We start from the raw sequence: 16769 nt of genomic DNA, 5'->3' as shown, positions 1-16769 counted from the left end.
CACCCCATCGCAGGCAGGATGACAAACCTCCCAATCCTTGCTGTCACTGTTGATTTCACTCCCTGCGAAGACTCAGCCCCTGGCTCAGACCGTTTCCATGCAACTTCGTTTCCTAGCACGTGTTTGAACAGTAGTATCCCTGTCTGCTCGTGAAGCAGAAAACGGGAGCAAAAGCAGGCAAAACCACTTTGCTTCTTGGGATTTAATCCAACGTGGCAGCCACAAGGCAGTGCAGTATTTTGGGGAGTCTTCAGAGAAAACAGTTTTGACATTCTACTTTTTCTGCAGGTGAGAGCCACCTTTCTTAAATGTGCTGTAGATGTGCTATACTTAACAGAATCGCTCAAGATTTGTTTTTTTCACCAAGATAACAGTTTTCCCACAACTGCCGTAGCTGTTTGGTGTTTGTCACGGGAGAGAGTTGTCCTCGGAATGTGCGAATTGAGAAAAATGCAGATGTAACGATTCAGAACAAATAAATTAAGCACTGTCGCAATGTTTAGGGAGTTATTAATCAGGAGGTTTAACCCTCTAGGTGTTTTGAAAAGTACTGCAAGTACTTCGCCACCTTCTGCCACGACACTTTAGAAGGCAGTTTATCAGCCAAGACCATGTGTTAATAGGGCCCAGAAGGATGAAGTTATTAGGGCTATGATAGGGAGCTTACACTTCACATTTTTTAGAGAAGTGGGTGGAGGAAACAGTGAAAACCACTTAAAAGCAAACATTTGCTCAAATTGCTACAAAAATAGAGTGATTGCCACTAACACCTGCTGTTCCGTTTATGGACTTGGTTTGCTCAACTACAAGACATCATCCCAAAGGCAGGCTGCTTAGGAGTTTGTTAGTTTAAATCTGGTTTTGATGTTTCTAACACAAGTACTGTATCACTTGTATTTTTCTCCACTATTAAAGAAAAAAAAAATAATCCATGAGTCTTTTCAACTCCAGAAATCTTATAAATGCAGCACAGGAAATAATGCTCTCCATAGCTCTTGCATATTTATTAGGTGTCCTTCCTTTCATTAGTTTGAATAACTTGCCAAATAACAATAAAAAAAAATGTTCTGTTTTGTCTTTTTAGCTTGTCGAGAAATGCAACTCTGGGAAAGTACAGTCTGTCTTTCTCCTTCCCCCACTAGTAACACAGAGCCTCCTAGTCTTTTGGAGAAGATATTTGAACAGTTGACACAGACCACTACACAGAAAGCAGCAAATTTGCTGTGCATGATGTGAATAATTACTGCATTATAGTTTTGGGGTTTAGGGCAACTGTTGACTTAAGCAAAATAAGCCTGCAGTCCAGCTGCAGATCCAAGTTTTCATAAGTTTTCTTGTGTTTCTCCCTCCAGTGCTGTCCCTCTTAACAGTGACCCTTTTCAGACTTTTCGAGGTACAAAACCTTCACCAAATCCTCGAGCTCGGTCCTGCACACTCTGCTTTCACACATTTGGCTGATCTGAGCTTCTCCCTCACTAAATATTTTCCACTGGCCTGAAAACAAAAATACAAAGGAGACAGACACTGACTTAGAAAAGGGCATCGGGAACTTCGAAGACATTTACAAGCACACTCCAGACCAACTCATTCACAATGGTCAAAGAGAGAATGTCCAATCCTCCCATGGAAAATATTCGAAGTATCTTACAATCACGTAACATATTCCATGCAAAATAACTTTGTTAGAAATAATAAACAAGGATGAGAATATTATTCCTCTCTTTAATCAACTAGTGCTGTAAGCTGGCCCTATTTGTTCAACCATTTATCACAGTGGATACTCTGCTTTATGACAGTGACGTAAAAATGTAACTCTAGTGGTAAACCAAAGTATTTAAAAGTTCGGAAGCAACAAGTCTAAGTGTTTTATGTACTGTGAACTCTGCCCACCTGTGAGTAATACAAACTGTGTTTGCTGGATATTCGTATTTCTATACATTTTTTAATAATGTTAATAGAAACGCTCACTGTCCTGGTAGCTAGAATGCTGTTTTACAGATAACAATGACAAACTTACAGAAGACTGACACCTAAAAAGTAGGAAACTTTTTAAATGAAAAGGTGACAGCTTCTCACTAAGCCTGTATTATCAACAACATATTATTCCTGGGAAAAATACTTTCTTGCCTAATGAGAGACCTCAGAAAAAAATGAAAACTTGTAACGCAAAGAAGTGGGAATTAAAAATATCTACACGTTAATTCAGCTAACAAATTAAGTGTCATATACCAAGCTGGAATTTTCTTCAAAAAGAAATTGAGCCCGGTGTGAGGAAAGACTTACATCTCCTTTTAAAAGACAGATTTCAATATTCAGGGTATTGTTAAGAACATGGAAAAGGGCTCTTTCAAATATAACATATATGTATATAGGAAAACTCCTTTAGTCATCTCTGTGTTTTTTCTTTCCCTTCTAAAAAGGGACTTTTAAAAAAATTGGTGTAACTTGACATTTTACTTAAATAAATCCAAGCTGTGCTGCGGTGCTTACACCAGTTTGATTTCAGACTTATGGCAGTATGTATTTTATCAAAATGCAGGAGACTAAGACAGCATGGACGTGAACTACTGATACATGTACCCATATTTTAAATTGCTGTTTAAATGTTCAAATTGCTGAGAATGTTTTTCAAGGCTATGATTATATGGAGAATAGAAACCTGAAGAAGTCAGAATTTTACTTACTAGGGGTTGTCCTTGTTATCTGCTTGAAGTAAGGAAGTTCTTCAAATTCTCTCTTGGACACTTTTTCAACATAGAAGTGACGCAGAATCCCTTTGGCAAAGAAATGAGAAGTGCAGGTTACTGGAAATGTGCCTGCTGTTCTAACTCTGAGTTGCTACCCTGCCTTTGTGTAGAATTACTGCCACGTTGAGTCACCTTGCGACATAATCCTTACCAGTTACATGGATTTTCAGCCTGTTCTTTTTTATTCTGTTTGCCATCCCCCTTTTTTGCTACTCGCCTATAAATCCTTCATGGATTTACGACTGTGGAGAGTTTGTGAGGGGTGTGAGAATTTTCCAATCCTCTTCCAATGTAGCTGTTCCTTAGTATGAGTAAATGTAAGATTACAAGAGAAACCAAAATCCCAGCATCTTGGAGAAAAACACTATCTTTTTGCAGCCAGATGCCATTTTGTCATGGCTAGCAGGCAGCATCACTGTCAAACCATCACAAGGCTTTGTGGCTCCTTGAAGGCATACGGTGGTTATCAACTGTTCGATCCTCCGCGACTTCTTTTCTGCTCACGCTTTGGGCTCGGCTTTGTGCTTGAGAGTGCGTTCTAGAGATGTAGCGTTTCCATTTAAAGGGCTGCACTGCGTGAGGGTTTCCTATGAGGATCACACGCTTTTTGCTTGAAGTAGATTAAGTAGACAGGATTTTTAGGAGGCTGGAGATAATTTTTATTATACTAAAAGCTCAGGATTTGCAGAAGTGCTTGGGTTTCTGAGTGCTTTTTAATTTTTTTTCTAACTTTACCAGTTAGCATAGTTAAAGATACTGTTTCCATTCTTAACACATTCTTTGCCTACATTAGACCACAGTATCTAGAATGTAGCCTGACATTGCGAAGGCAGACAGGGCAGACCGATTTCAGTGGAAAGCTTAGGTCCAACCTAAATACGAACCTCCAGGCACTCGCTTCAAACCTTACTACCCATTTCTCTGCAAGAAATTACACAGGGTATTACTGACAACCTGTTTGCTGCTGTGCTTTTGCTCACAACAAACGGCAGGAGTTTGCAGAACTAGAGCTTTGAGTATTTTTAATGAGTTTTACACAGCAAAACTTGAGTGGCTGTAGTAGCGATATCCTAAATACCCAGAATGGGAGTATCAAGATGCTTGGATTTGTAAAGTGTCCTGGGATTTTAATGGAAGATAATATACTGTGTAAAGAAAGGACTTCTCAACTCACCTTTTCTAATTGTCCACACGTGTATTTCGATTTGAGGTGGCTTTTCAGTCTCTACTGCAATTTTTCTGATGGTTTCTCCTTCCTCTGTGAAAATGGATTCATAGACGGGAAATGTCTCTTTCCCACAGAAGTAATCTTTGTTGTCAAAGGTTTGACTTGGCACTTCTTCTGTTTAAAAAAAGCCCAAAACACATACTACAGCTGCAATCAAGTTCTCCAGAAATTACCTGACACCGATAGCTAAGCAGGTTTAGTTTAAAAGCAGAATCTTCACTTGCATGGCCCCACAAATCCATCTCCAGCTAAGCCCCAGACATTTAAGAGTGCTCTATCCCGCCACGTTCTTATGGCCTGTCCATGGTGGCAAGAGAGTTTTCCTATTTATAATCTAGTTTCATAAGGAAATGAGCTGTATAAAACCACGCGGTCTGTGAGACTCCTCATGATTTTTGAACCTGTTGTCTGCTCCTCAACCATATTTGGTTGTAATGGTAGAAGTCTCAGAGGTAATAAAATAACTAAATGAAAACTGGTGGTTGGACAGAGTGAAGAGACCCACATTAAGGCTTTGCTGAGGAAAAGGGCAGGTAGAACCTGTGAGGTTTGCGTTTTGCTCAGCAGCAGCCAGCTGGCCAGTGCAAGCCTGGGCTGGCCACAGTGCATGTTATCTCTTGCCCACCTGGTCAAGTCATAGAGCGTGTAAGTAGAAATTGTAATTAATCTGTTGGCAATTGGAAGTTGGACAAGAATGTAGGAGAGATGATGCAACTGAGAAACTCAGACTGCTGTTTGTGGAAAAACCTAACAATTAATACGTCTCCACACAGACAAGACAGACCGCAGGAAGAGGTTCAGCTTTCTTAAAAACCGGCACACAGACTTTCCAAGAAAATTACAGTAACTTTCTTTTTTGCTATGAAATCTTCTACTGAAGCCTGTTAGCCAGGTTTTGCTGACCTCATCTCAAATGAGCCCAATAAAAGCTGTGGATCTCTGATTCACAAGCATCCAAAAGGATCTAGATAATGCAGCCCCTGCCTGCCTTCTGCCCCTGCACCGTGCTTTTTCCCCAGTAAGCAACGCTAGCAAGAGAAAATGGGAAGTGTGCACTCTATGGAAGAGTTCTGAACACCTCATTTCCTCAGAGCATTTCCACCCAAATGCAGAAATGGGCCATACAGATTAGAAAAGAAGCTTAAAGGCACAGAAGGGAAGGGACACTCCTTTACCCTTTCTATCCTGCGTCTGTTCATTTGGCAGACCATTGGCAGATTCATATTAGCAGATTTTTCACTAGTTGCAGGCATTGATTTCAGTAACGTCTACATAAGTTTAATCATTAGTGCCGCATAGAAACAATGCTAAATTTGTGATTACTATTTATTTTAAGGATTAAGTTACATAACTGACACCAATCAATTCATAATCAGGGCATTTGAATCCTTCCGGTGCATTTTAAAAAGCAGAAATGCTATTATCTCCACACAAAATTCTCGAGCTTGGAAATGATTTGAAGGTTCAATGGATGGAGGGTCTTTTGACAGTAATGAACCTTCTGGGTACGTTTCTGTAATGTTCTCTTTGGAAATGAGTGTCAGGATGCCAGACTACCAGCTATTGCTATTGGAATCAGATCAGCCCCTTAACATGCACAGCGAAAAGGTGGTCTGTGATCAACTTTGTTTTACCTGGACAGACTTTACAGCATTTTCCTTCTACTTTCTGAGGGTATTTGCAGGGATATTGTTCTGGACAATGAATTTTCTTACATTCTTGTTTGGTGATGTTGCAGGTGCACAACACACACTCTACGATTCCAAAGGCCCGCAGATTAGGATGCCAAGATTCACCGTGGGAGTATGTCTTGCCATTTGAAACACAAACTATGAAAGAAGAGAAAAGGAAGAAAAAGTACAACTGGAAAAGGTATGTTCACCAGCTACCTCTCTACAAATATTTGTTTGATTCATGCCCATTCACTTAAAGCAGTGCCTCTATACATTATTTTTTAGTGTCTCTGGCCCATTTCTCTGCTTGTTAAATTTAACTCAGAGTTTTGCTACTTGAGCGTGAGCCTGTAATCATCCTTTTCTGAGTCGTTTTGCCTCGATTGCTGACACTGGTGTCCCTCACTAGTTGGAGAACAGTGAAGATGACTGAGTCGAGTACTTGAGTAGCTCTTCCCCAGCGCACGTGTTTCAGTCAGGCACCATTAACCTCACAAAACTCCCTCCTCCGTCCCCTCCTCAGTCCGCACAACCCGCTCCACTGGCTCTGGCTGCTAGAATTGAACCTGCAGATGCCAGGATCATGACGTTTGCTACTGGGTCACTTGCACAACTTCTCTTACCGTCAGCTCCACGTGGCTTTTGCAGGGAGAGCCCCGCTCTCGGCAGGATGGAGTAGTGCCACCCAGGCCTTTTATTGCTTTTGCATGAGAGTTCCCGCTACACAACACGCAGAACAAAGCACGGGAATGCTGCAAAATGATGTTTAATGTCCTCTGTGTAAATATATATGTCTATACGTATATAGAAACATTTGGCTTTTGGAATGACAAGAAAATATTAACATGGAAGGGTGCACACGGGACTGGAATTTTCATTCCAATGGCATCTAAGCATCTCAGAAGATTTATTCATCAGTGCCCTTGGGAGACAAAGAAATCCAGCTGACAGAAGGAGAGTGGAAAAAGCCATGCCTGGTGGAAGCTAGTTTGGGTCACCCTGTAGTTACTGGGAATTATATCACTTTACACCATGTTTGCATTTGTCCTATAAACCTTACTTCTTTCTTTTTAAATATTTTATAAACACAAAGAAAAATGCAAACTAATCCTAGCAAGGTGAAAGAAAGGGCACTGCCTAATTTCTAAAAGGAACTGAAGTAAAACTAAGATATGTTGTAAATATTTCCAATTCTTCTAATATGCCATCATTTTTATTAATGCTTTTATTTGTAAAATATGTTCCTATTTTGCCTGTAACTTTCAAAAGCAATTTATTTTTTATCTGTAATCTGAAATTTACATCTAACTGGTAACAGATGTGACCAACTGGCTTATACTTTACTGAGTTACTGAGATTTATGGGAGTGTCTTTTGCAATGTATTGTCTTTCATGGGGTTATGCTATCATTTGGTTTATAATTCGCTACTTTTTAACTCTTTCTTAAGTCATGTTTTTATTTTAGAGATAGGGAGCAAGTCTTGTTTCTCAAATAAAAGCAAACAGTGTTATCTGTATAGTAAGAACATGGGAGAAAAAATATCAATGAGAAAACTGGTAAGTACTCAGTTGCTCACAGGCTTCTTACATGCTTAAATGCTTATATAGACTTTAATTTCCCAGCCAGAGTTCTCTAGATCCTTTATGGGCATAAATATTCCAAGATTTTTCCCTGACAGGGGAAGGGATAATACATGACACTGTGTACATATATATTCTCTCTTTTTTAAGGGTTTGTTTAGCACAGAGTAGTTAAAATAATTACTCTGAGGTAGCAGATGAAGCCTCCAGTAGAAGCCAAAATACAGGAAATAACTTCGAGTTCCCTGATGCCCTGCTTTTAGTGCTCTTCATGTTTAGAATGATAAATCTCTGCAACTGCACAGTATCTGCATGTCAGGAGAGTTGCTGTGTGTCTATTTTTTTTACTTGTTGAAAAGCATCTCAAGAGGCATGTGCATTAATTAATAAAACCCATGTTAATTGCACAAGAACAAAAGAAAATACAGGGTCAGCATTCCTGTTTTCCATGACGGGCATCTCTCAGACACTCTCCAGGCAGTGAGTGTCTGAAGTTGCGGCAGTTACTATCTACTGCATGCAGAAATATGCTATTCGTCTGTATGCTCTTTATTTGCTGAAACAAATCAGTTAGAAATTGCTTTGATGATGTCTTGATGTGTGAATTACATGTCAAAGATATTGCACGGCACGGAGATTCCTGCTCTTAGATTCAGCATAAAACACTGGCATGATCTGAATGTTTTTTCATGCTTGTTCAGGTGGATAATAAAGATCCTATGGCCAACATTCCTTCTGTTAGTTAATACCTTAAAAGATTAGTTGGCCCTAATGCAAGGGCTTTTAACTCTTTGTGGGAAGTTTCTAAGTGCGTGCTGACTGGTATTTGTGGATAGATGCTTTCCTGAACATGCATTTTTACAGCTATTTCTTCTATGGCTTCTTAGGCCTGTTCCTGCAGCCCTCTGTTCTCTGAGGTACCCCCACTGTGGGACAGGAGCATCCCACCCTTTTTATTGTATGAAACCTGCTGTCCTACGAACCGCAGAATTGATATTTTCCATCTATTTTTGTCCTTCCTGTGATGCAGCAGGAACTGGACTTAGTCGTGTTTGGATAAGATTTGCCATATGGGTTCAAACTTCTGCTGTCCCCATAATGTAATATGTCCTATATTATATTATCAGAAGACACTACAGTGTTCTTAGAGTGAGATTCATTACTTTGGTTAACTTTGCCTCTTTACACCTCAGGCATCCAGTACAGGCTAATTCCCTACTCTGCCTCTAGTATTGGTTGTGGAGGAGGAGGAAAAGCTCCCTGAGCATCCCACCGTCTCAGACAACTAGTTGAAGATGGGGGAAATCATGATACTGTCTTTCTTGAGAAAAATTTGCTAAGCCTTGGAGGCTCTTGATACCACGGCAAAGCTTTACGGTCTGAGGTTTGTGGGGCAGTGCGAACACGCACTGTTTACAGCTGCTAAAGTTATGAAATAGGAGACTGCAAACAATTTCCTGCTGGACAAGTCACCGTGCAAAGGCAACCTGGTGCCCTTTACGGCACAAAACACATCCCTGGTAACCACTGGATGTGTTCTTAGAATTAAACCCCACAAAGCAATTACACACCACGGTAGTGTGGTGCCTCTGCAGAGTGAAATGCACTGTTGTCCGTGTGGGCACCACGCATCTCAGTCAAGAGCTAATTTCGTATCCGCAATAGCTTATTGGGTTTTGCCTCTCTGATTCGCATTGAGTCTCTTGATACCTGTGTGAATTTCCAAGATTCTGCTGTGTATTTTGACAAGTCTTTCTGAGTCATAGGGACTGATTCCTGACCCAGAGTTATACTAAAAGAAGTACTTGTCTTTACCTCGTCCATGCTTATGCTTGTTGTTGATGACGATTTGTACTATTGTCCCTGAAGCTTGCTGGGGATCCGGGAGGACTCCACGGTTACTCCTGGCACTGGGAAATCGTGGTATGTTGACGACCTGCCTCGCAGAGCTGGGTGACAACTCGTAGTGGGAGCGATGGTATGAGTGTCTCTGGAGACGGAAGAGAGCAGGAAAGTTAATGTCTCATTCCAATGAGCACGGGCAAAGAGGCTGTACTAGAAGCTTAACACAGGCAAGAGTATTGCCACTATCATCAAGTGTCATTAAAAGTACCGTACTAAATGAAGGCCATTCACGTTTTGCAGATAGTTAACAGGACTGGGTTTTTAGCTAAACCCAGGTCACACGGTAATGAAGTCCTCTAGGCATTCGCATCTGTAACTCATCTCACCAGGCTGTGTGCGTCAGTGTGAGTGTCTTTATCTAAATTGCTCACCTGAAGTCCCTAATCAAGTCAATGGACAGAGAAGCACTTTTAGAACCTGACCTGTTGTGGATCTTTATATCATGAGGAGATGAATCACAACCTAGAAATGCCTATTTCGTTCCATATATTAAAAATGTTGTTCAGAGCTAGATGTCTACTTTACTGATGTCTACGCTACTTTAAGATTAGATGAGAAGAATTGTAAGCCTGCCTAGTTTTCCTCACTCCAGGGGCAAAGGACATTCAAAATGACTGTCAGGCTTCTAGTTTCAGCTTTAAACTCTCATGCAAGCCTTGCACAGAGTGAGCAGAACCTTACTAGAATCTGTCTCACAGACTGGGAAGTTTCATTTTATTTGCCAAGGAAAGTAGTAGTAGTGTGCAGCATGTTTTCTAGAGCTAAACCACTGATTGTTTTCAGAGAATTATTCTCCAAACTACCCATAGAAATCAAGGAAGTACATATTACAGGAGTTATTTTATAAGGTATAATTCTTCTCACTAACCCAACGATCTGTTGGTCCAGGTACTTATGTAGTGCACCTAATGCTTAAAAGCTCTTCATAGTCTCTCCGAACACTGTTATAAAAATCATTTCTTGAGGAATAAGTTGTTAATGGATACTCTTGGCCCCAGCGGCAGTGAAGCCCCAAAAGGAAATATGTACATATGTATACGTCAACTGGGAAGTGTTTGCAATTATGATTTAAAAGTGATGCTCCCACAGCAAACAAAACATTGTAGAATTTTAGTCTTACGGAGCATATACAACACAGACTAAATCCAGAGTGCGCAGGAGCTCAAGAGAGTTTATAATTCAGCATTAAATATAAATTCAGGTTTATTAAGGAGTTCATAGAAGTGGAAGAAATCTATTTTGGGCCAGATTCACAGAACCCCAGGATGAAGCAGTAAATATTCAGACTTGTTATCATCCTTTTCTCTTTCCTCCCAACGTAGTGACATGCACAGCACAGCAGGAAAATATGTCTTGAAATTGTAGGTCACACTTACGGCTTCCCTGTTGGCTGGCTGCCGGAAGATATCTCCGTCGGAATGTTCCCATGACAATTCTCCATCTCCTGTACGTGAAGCAGAGCAGTATCAGTTAGAGGAGTGATTGTGCAACACCTTGGGAGATACTTAGGGGAGAAATCTCACCCGGCTTTACACTTAAACTTAGGGGGAAGGTTGCATCAGTGTACAGAAGTACCAGTCTGTAGTCTCATTTTATTGTACTGGATTCTGCAGAGACCAATAGGCAGATTTCTTCCTAAATGTTACGCGATCTCAGGATGGAGATTTTTATCAGATTTATGTGGCTTAACTAGATGCTATGGGCAAGGTTATTTCCAGCAACCATCTGCTATGTGATCTCTGGCGAAGGTGAGGAGACATGACGTAGCTCAGCTCAGGGAGGAAGGCTAAACTGTGTGACCTTCCATCTACTGTGGGCTGAGGGAACCCATGAGCACAATTACTGTTGCTCAACTGACATCAGACTTGAGAATTGAACTCTGAATTAAATTTTTGCAGTCGGCTCTAAAGTATAACCATTAATAAGTAACATTGTAATATACAAATGAGGAAAAAGTAAGTAATTTATTGTGCTGCAAATTTCCTGTCCTACTATCTATTTGCTTGGGATTTTCCTATTTATGCCTCATTTCAAAAAAAACGAGTAAATTCAGAGCCTCTCCTTCTGTGATTGTACTTGAACTTACCTCTGCAAACCGGACAGCAGGACTCCGGAACAGAAACTGGGAAAGAGCAAGTTAATTTGGGACAAGTCTTCAACCCACAGTACACATTTCCTTCCTGCCAGTAAAATACAAGGAGAATTTAGAAGGAATCATCAAGTCTTCTGGAATTGCATGTGCATACTCCGATCTAGTATGTGTGTTTAGAGAAAAGCCACTCTAGCGTGCAAAGGCAAAATACGAGACCAATTAAAAGTCTGAATAGCTTTTCTAAGATCTGTTGTCATCCAGAGGAAGCTCCCTTTATTAAAAAAAAATTGAGGAAAAGGGAAGAGGTAAAAGTGTGTGTTGAGAAGAACTGCAATTATTGCAGGCTGCAAATGTACCTGACGTCAGTACTAAAATCACCCGGTGTAAATTGTCCTCCTTGCTCTCCCTCTGCTGTGTCTTAACATTGAACTGGAGGAATAGGTTACCAGTGACTAAAAGTCATAAAGTCTGCTCAGTACTTGAACTGTTAAATTTGTAGTTGATGGGAAATACGATGATGATTTCATCAGAGAAGGTCCAGAGCTGCCTGGATTTGAGAGGGATGTTTCATTTCAGACCTTGTCTCGGAAGAGTCACTCAGTGACTGCTCAAATATACTGAATTTGAACTGGTGACACCTCAGGGATGGCTCTGTGGCCCACTGCCAGTTTACTGAGCTGTCCACTCCCAGTCTGTGAGGCTCTTTACTTATCAAATCAGTCCCAATTAATTTAGATCCAGGCAGTGGCTTAATGCTGTATTTTCCAGTCAGGTTGAAGTGAAATATTCTATATATGCCAAGTAGCAATATTTTACCTGCTGCCTCTGCACTGAAGCTTGCTTAGGACAGATGCTTGGCAGGGTAAGCTTTGTCCACTGTGTTTGAGTAAGAGGCAGCTTGGCATTTACCAGGTGCTGCAGACTGGCTCTGAGCACTCCCATGAGTTTCAGCACTCATTAATTCTCAACTCCCAGCCTTTGCTATATATTGCTTCTATTTTAATGTCATGTCTTCTAGAAAGGAGAAATGAAGCATAGACAGAGCAGGGCTCCGTCAAATCGTGTTACTTACTGAGCAGCTGCACTGGGCACACTGGTTTGCTTGCCTGTTTTGGAAAAGCCCCTCTGCCACAAACATTTCGCCGTGATGGTAGGTGGTGCCATTATATTCACAGGATTTCCCGGTGATTTTGCTGCTCACTGAGAAAAGGGAGTCTTCTGGAAGCAAAGGGAAAGGAACACTTCACGCAACCGTTCTTGACGACTCGCAGTATCACAAAGACAGGGGAGGAAAAGCTTCCCTTCTCCCTCATTTTGCTTTTTTATAAGAGGACAGGTTTTGTCATGCTACAAAGTATAAGTGATATTCTCATGCTGCTAACTTTGGCTGAACTTTAATAATTCACCCTTAGAGTTGACTGTCCCAGATGATCTCAGGATGCTGATGATCAACTGCAGCTGATGGCCACATCTCATGCTGCTCTGTCTGCTGTAGCATTCGGTTTCAGGACAGGTAGGTGCAGTTCTGTGCCCACTTGTTTTATTTACATGACTTTTTCATGTTTTAATGTAGAAGGCATTAAATGCTGTATAGACACAGATTCCCACTATCAGTAGTATTGTTTTAGCATGGTTTCCCCCTTTTTAGTACTGGTATCATTTTATTAATGATTTGTAGCGGTGTAGCCCATAGATGAGTTAGTTCAGCTCAAACCAGGACAGCAGGTTGGCCGGTTGTGCCACAGGGCACGCATGACTCCGTGCACAAACCTTCTGGTAGAGAAGTAGTGATACTGATGATGGAACTGCTCTGAGAGAAAACTATGTACTATGCAAGTGTTTGTTCTCTGACATGCATTTTAATGTCAGATGTGCAAATGAGCACGTTTTGTTTGCAGAGCTCAGTGCATACGACAAAGTGCACAAGCTGGCACCGTCAGTTCAACCCCAGAACCTCTTGTTTCAACTCAAGATCATATCAAGTTCTGCACCACATGGGCTAAATTTCCTTCTAAGACATAAAGCTATCCATACCTTATGTTAAAACATCCCCTCGATTGTGTACCTATTAGGAGTTGACAAACTGTGCACTGGGATCTTACTTTACCTGTGAAATCTAAGTCACTTGATACCTCCTGGGCAGTGAACCTGGCACTATACATTTACATTCACATGAATTTAGCATCTCAGCATGGGAAAAGACATTTCAAATAAGAGCTCTGTGGAACTAACAGTGGAGCGTTTGTTCCCTGGAGCCCAAATCACTGCAAATTTCTAGGAACACAGCTGAAATTTCATTCAGTGGGTTTGGGCTTTCATGTAAAAGAAACCTGACCTGAAAATTCAGGTTTTCCTATACCCACTTTCATTATCTATCAGATAAACCCGGGGAGATTTTTTGTGAAACCGTGCCACCATAGAATGCACATTTTTCAGCTGGGAGCTCAAGTGAAAGAGCAGTTTTCTGCTGGCATGCACTGGCATTAAACACTGACATTTAGAATTTTCCACTAAAGCGTATATTTAGTTACATTGGTCCATCAAATATTAATGACATTTGGCACGGCAAATGTAAAATCTGGCTGTAGAAGATACATGTCCTACAGTATTTGAGAGTTTAGTGGGTCAGCAGGAGAATGGCAGAAGTTACCCATTTAGGGTTCCTTGCCTGACGCTTCATTTCTCCGCAAGAGACAGGCATTGTATTTGCACTTCTTCCTCTGAAGCCCCAAATCCATCATTATTTCAGCGCAATCAAGGGTGTCTAATGATACCTTTCCGAAATCTTACGAATAGTACTGAGCTTTCACAACACCTTTACTTAGCATAGAAATGCAGTGGTTTCGGCACCTTCTGTATAGTTTGCTACTAATACACATTCTGGAACAGCAACACGAATGATCCAATTAAGAAACATCATGTGGAAGTCTTCAGCAAAAAGATTCAAGTGCCAAATTCAGCAACTGTCCCGGTAGACACAAATATTGGAAAAGATGAAGAAGCATTTCTCAGGACTGGGGGCAACGGACAAGGGGCAATGGATGCAAGCTGGAGCACAGGATGTTCCACTAAAAACATTAGAAAAAACTTTTTCACTGTGAGGGTGCCGGAGCCCTGGCACAGGCTGCCCAAAGAGGTTGTGGAGTCTCCTTCGCTGGAAACATCAAAACCTCTTTGGACGCGTTCCTGTGTGACCTACTCGAGGTGATCCTGCTCTGGCAGCGGGGCTGGACTAGATGATCTTTCAAGGTCGCTTTCAACCCTGAACATTCAGTGATTCTGTGATTCTGTGACTCTGTGATTCTGTGACTGTGCTACCTCCTGAAACTTAGATCACCATAGTTTTGTGAGCTTTCCAAGAGTCAGCTCCAGGAAAGCAGAGAGAGAGATTGCCAAACCCTTACTTATCCCCTTGCCCCTTGGGCAACTGGAAGAGTGGCAAAACTGGAAAGAAATGAAAATGAAAGGAAAAATGAAAGGAGAATGGAGATGCCTCTTTTCTGGATGTGTCTTGTCTGCAGGACGCTGCCGTGCCCATGTGAGCCAAAAGCAGCCTTTGACTTGTGATCTGACATTTGCAAAGATCAATCCTTGGATCACTCATTGTTACTCTTCAGAGTATTGGATGAAGAGAATTGGATGAAGATTTTACTGCAGATGTACCTCAGTGTATGCCACATAGCTCAGATCACTATGGAAATCACCAAATGCCTTTAAACTGTTGCTTCTAAATAAGGGAAGGAATATGTTGGAATTTTTATTGCTTGGAAAATGACAGTGGAGAGATGCACTACGTTGATCATAGAAGTTAGGCCTGGAACAGCTAAATCATAACACTCAGCCCAAAACACATGTACATCTGCCTATCTTTGGAATATAGGACGAAACTCTCTTCCTATTTTGAAGTCTTATTTGATGAATAATTAAAGAAAAGTCTGTTTCAGTTACAGGGGATAAGACCATGGCTTAGGTCCTACACTGCACGTGCCTGTGCACGATTTTCTTTTAGCACATTAAGTGAATGGGGCTATTTAGCTGCATAAAATAAAGCTTAGAAGAAGTTTTCAAATCAAGACCACACTACTGTTACTGCAAAAAAGTATATACAGTCATATATTGGAGACAGCACATTGGAGAGCGCGACTGATCCTCTCCAAACACAGCATCTGTCTAAAACTGCAAGGAAGCTTTGTTTATATCTCATGTCTAAATATAACTCCTGTCTGGTGCAGTTTCTCTCACTCTGTCTTTGCTAGTGTGTGACTAACTTTCTACAAGTAGGATTTACCTCGGTTTCTTTTCTAGTGTTCTTTAAATCATGGCTAATTAGAGGAGTTCAGACTCCCTCATGATATCACATTCTCCTGTAGAATGTGAAATTAGTCATTGTGGGTTGTTTTAATAAGTGCCAGGCCTGAACTTTAAGAAATCTTGGCATTAATATTGATATCAGCATGCATTATTCTGCACCTTCGTTAAGATATGTTAGAATTAGATTAATTAACTGCAAATATGCTGCATTGCTCAAAGCTCAATTTGTAAACCTTGCTTCCTAATCAGGATTGGTCCCAAAGCTTTATCTGGCATTTTAATGGTGCTGACTAACGTTGCTTTAATTAGCTGCCTCTGTAAAGTACCAGGCAAACCATCTGTATGAATCCTTTTAATTAACTGGATTCAGTCTGAACTTTTCTTCCTGGCATTCACAACACATCAGTGGAAGCAATATAAAACATATAGGGTAAAGATGTTATAACATAGGAAGTACCTGTGTTTCTATGCTTGGCATTTATTCTTTTATTGGCATTTATTGTTTAAGGGCTCAGTTTAGAAGTCGACAGGCCATGCTGACATTTGCCTTCAATTTTAGGGCAATCAAGGTAAGATCTTGAGTTAGCAATAGGGATGGCATGGATCTATCACCACCATTAGCACTAGGTAATGGCAGGAGGCTAAGACGTGCAACCTAGGCTTTACATGATTTCATTAGGATTTGAACTTAGCCTGTAAGCAGCTTCAAAGATTGAACCTGGCTGAAGAAATCTTTCAGGTTTTACAAATAGGCAACAGAATACAACTGTATCAAAACCAGATTAGCTTCAAACCAATTGTTTTATTTTTTTAAAGCAACTGAAGACTATGGTGGCTATGCTTGAATTCTTATATCCAAGCATTCCTCTCTGCCAAACATGGGATTCTGTCCAGCTTCTCTTGTCTACCTAGGCTGGTTTTCACCAGGTAGGCTCCCAAGGTAAATGCTGGCCTCGGTGAAGACAGTAGAAAGGTATCCTTCAGGATTCATCCTAGGTGCTTGCTTGAATGCTGCTTTTTAAGACTGTGATTCAGGGGGATGCTTGTGCTGGGAGAAACTGTTCATCTATACCAACGAGAATTGTATCAGTTCAGATCTATAGTACAGCCTGATGTCAACGTTCGCTGTGACCTAGAAGTGCACACAGCTTAGTTCACATGTTCCATGAACCACAGACCCTCTGACAGGGCGTGTGAAGAACCAGGAACCAGTATGGCAACAAGTTTGCCAT

At 41.0% G+C, this 16769-nt stretch overlaps 1 protein-coding gene across 3 annotated transcripts in view; it reads right to left on the bottom strand.

Moving 5' to 3' along the window:
* Positions 1–631: 631 nt before the first annotated feature.
* The window catches only part of CHRDL1 (chordin-like 1), a 34893-nt gene continuing 18755 nt past the window's right edge, over positions 632–16769 (bottom strand). Inside the window, exons 4-12 of one of the 3 annotated variants that reach the window (XM_009866966.1) lie at positions 12299–12444; positions 11221–11314; positions 10511–10578; positions 9045–9219; positions 5600–5804; positions 5151–5155; positions 3922–4089; positions 2685–2774; positions 632–1494 (exon numbers count right to left, since the gene is read on the bottom strand). In XM_009866966.1, the coding sequence (XP_009865268.1) occupies positions 1364–1494; positions 2685–2774; positions 3922–4089; positions 5151–5155; positions 5600–5804; positions 9045–9219; positions 10511–10578; positions 11221–11314; positions 12299–12444 (1082 nt within the window). In that variant the 3' untranslated portion in view covers positions 632–1363. The remainder of the gene's footprint in view (positions 1495–2684; positions 2775–3921; positions 4090–5150; positions 5156–5599; positions 5805–9044; positions 9220–10510; positions 10579–11220; positions 11315–12298; positions 12445–16769) is intronic. The other 2 variants (XM_009866967.1, XM_009866968.1) reach the window with 2 other exon arrangements.

The sequence above is a fragment of the Apaloderma vittatum genome, unplaced genomic scaffold (genome assembly GCF_000703405.1).
Source record: "Apaloderma vittatum isolate BGI_N311 unplaced genomic scaffold, ASM70340v1 scaffold283, whole genome shotgun sequence".
In the NCBI taxonomy this organism is placed as follows: Eukaryota; Metazoa; Chordata; class Aves; order Trogoniformes; family Trogonidae; genus Apaloderma; species Apaloderma vittatum.
The sequence above is the reverse complement of the archived record's forward strand: the minus strand, read 5'-3'. Positions and strand labels throughout refer to the sequence as shown.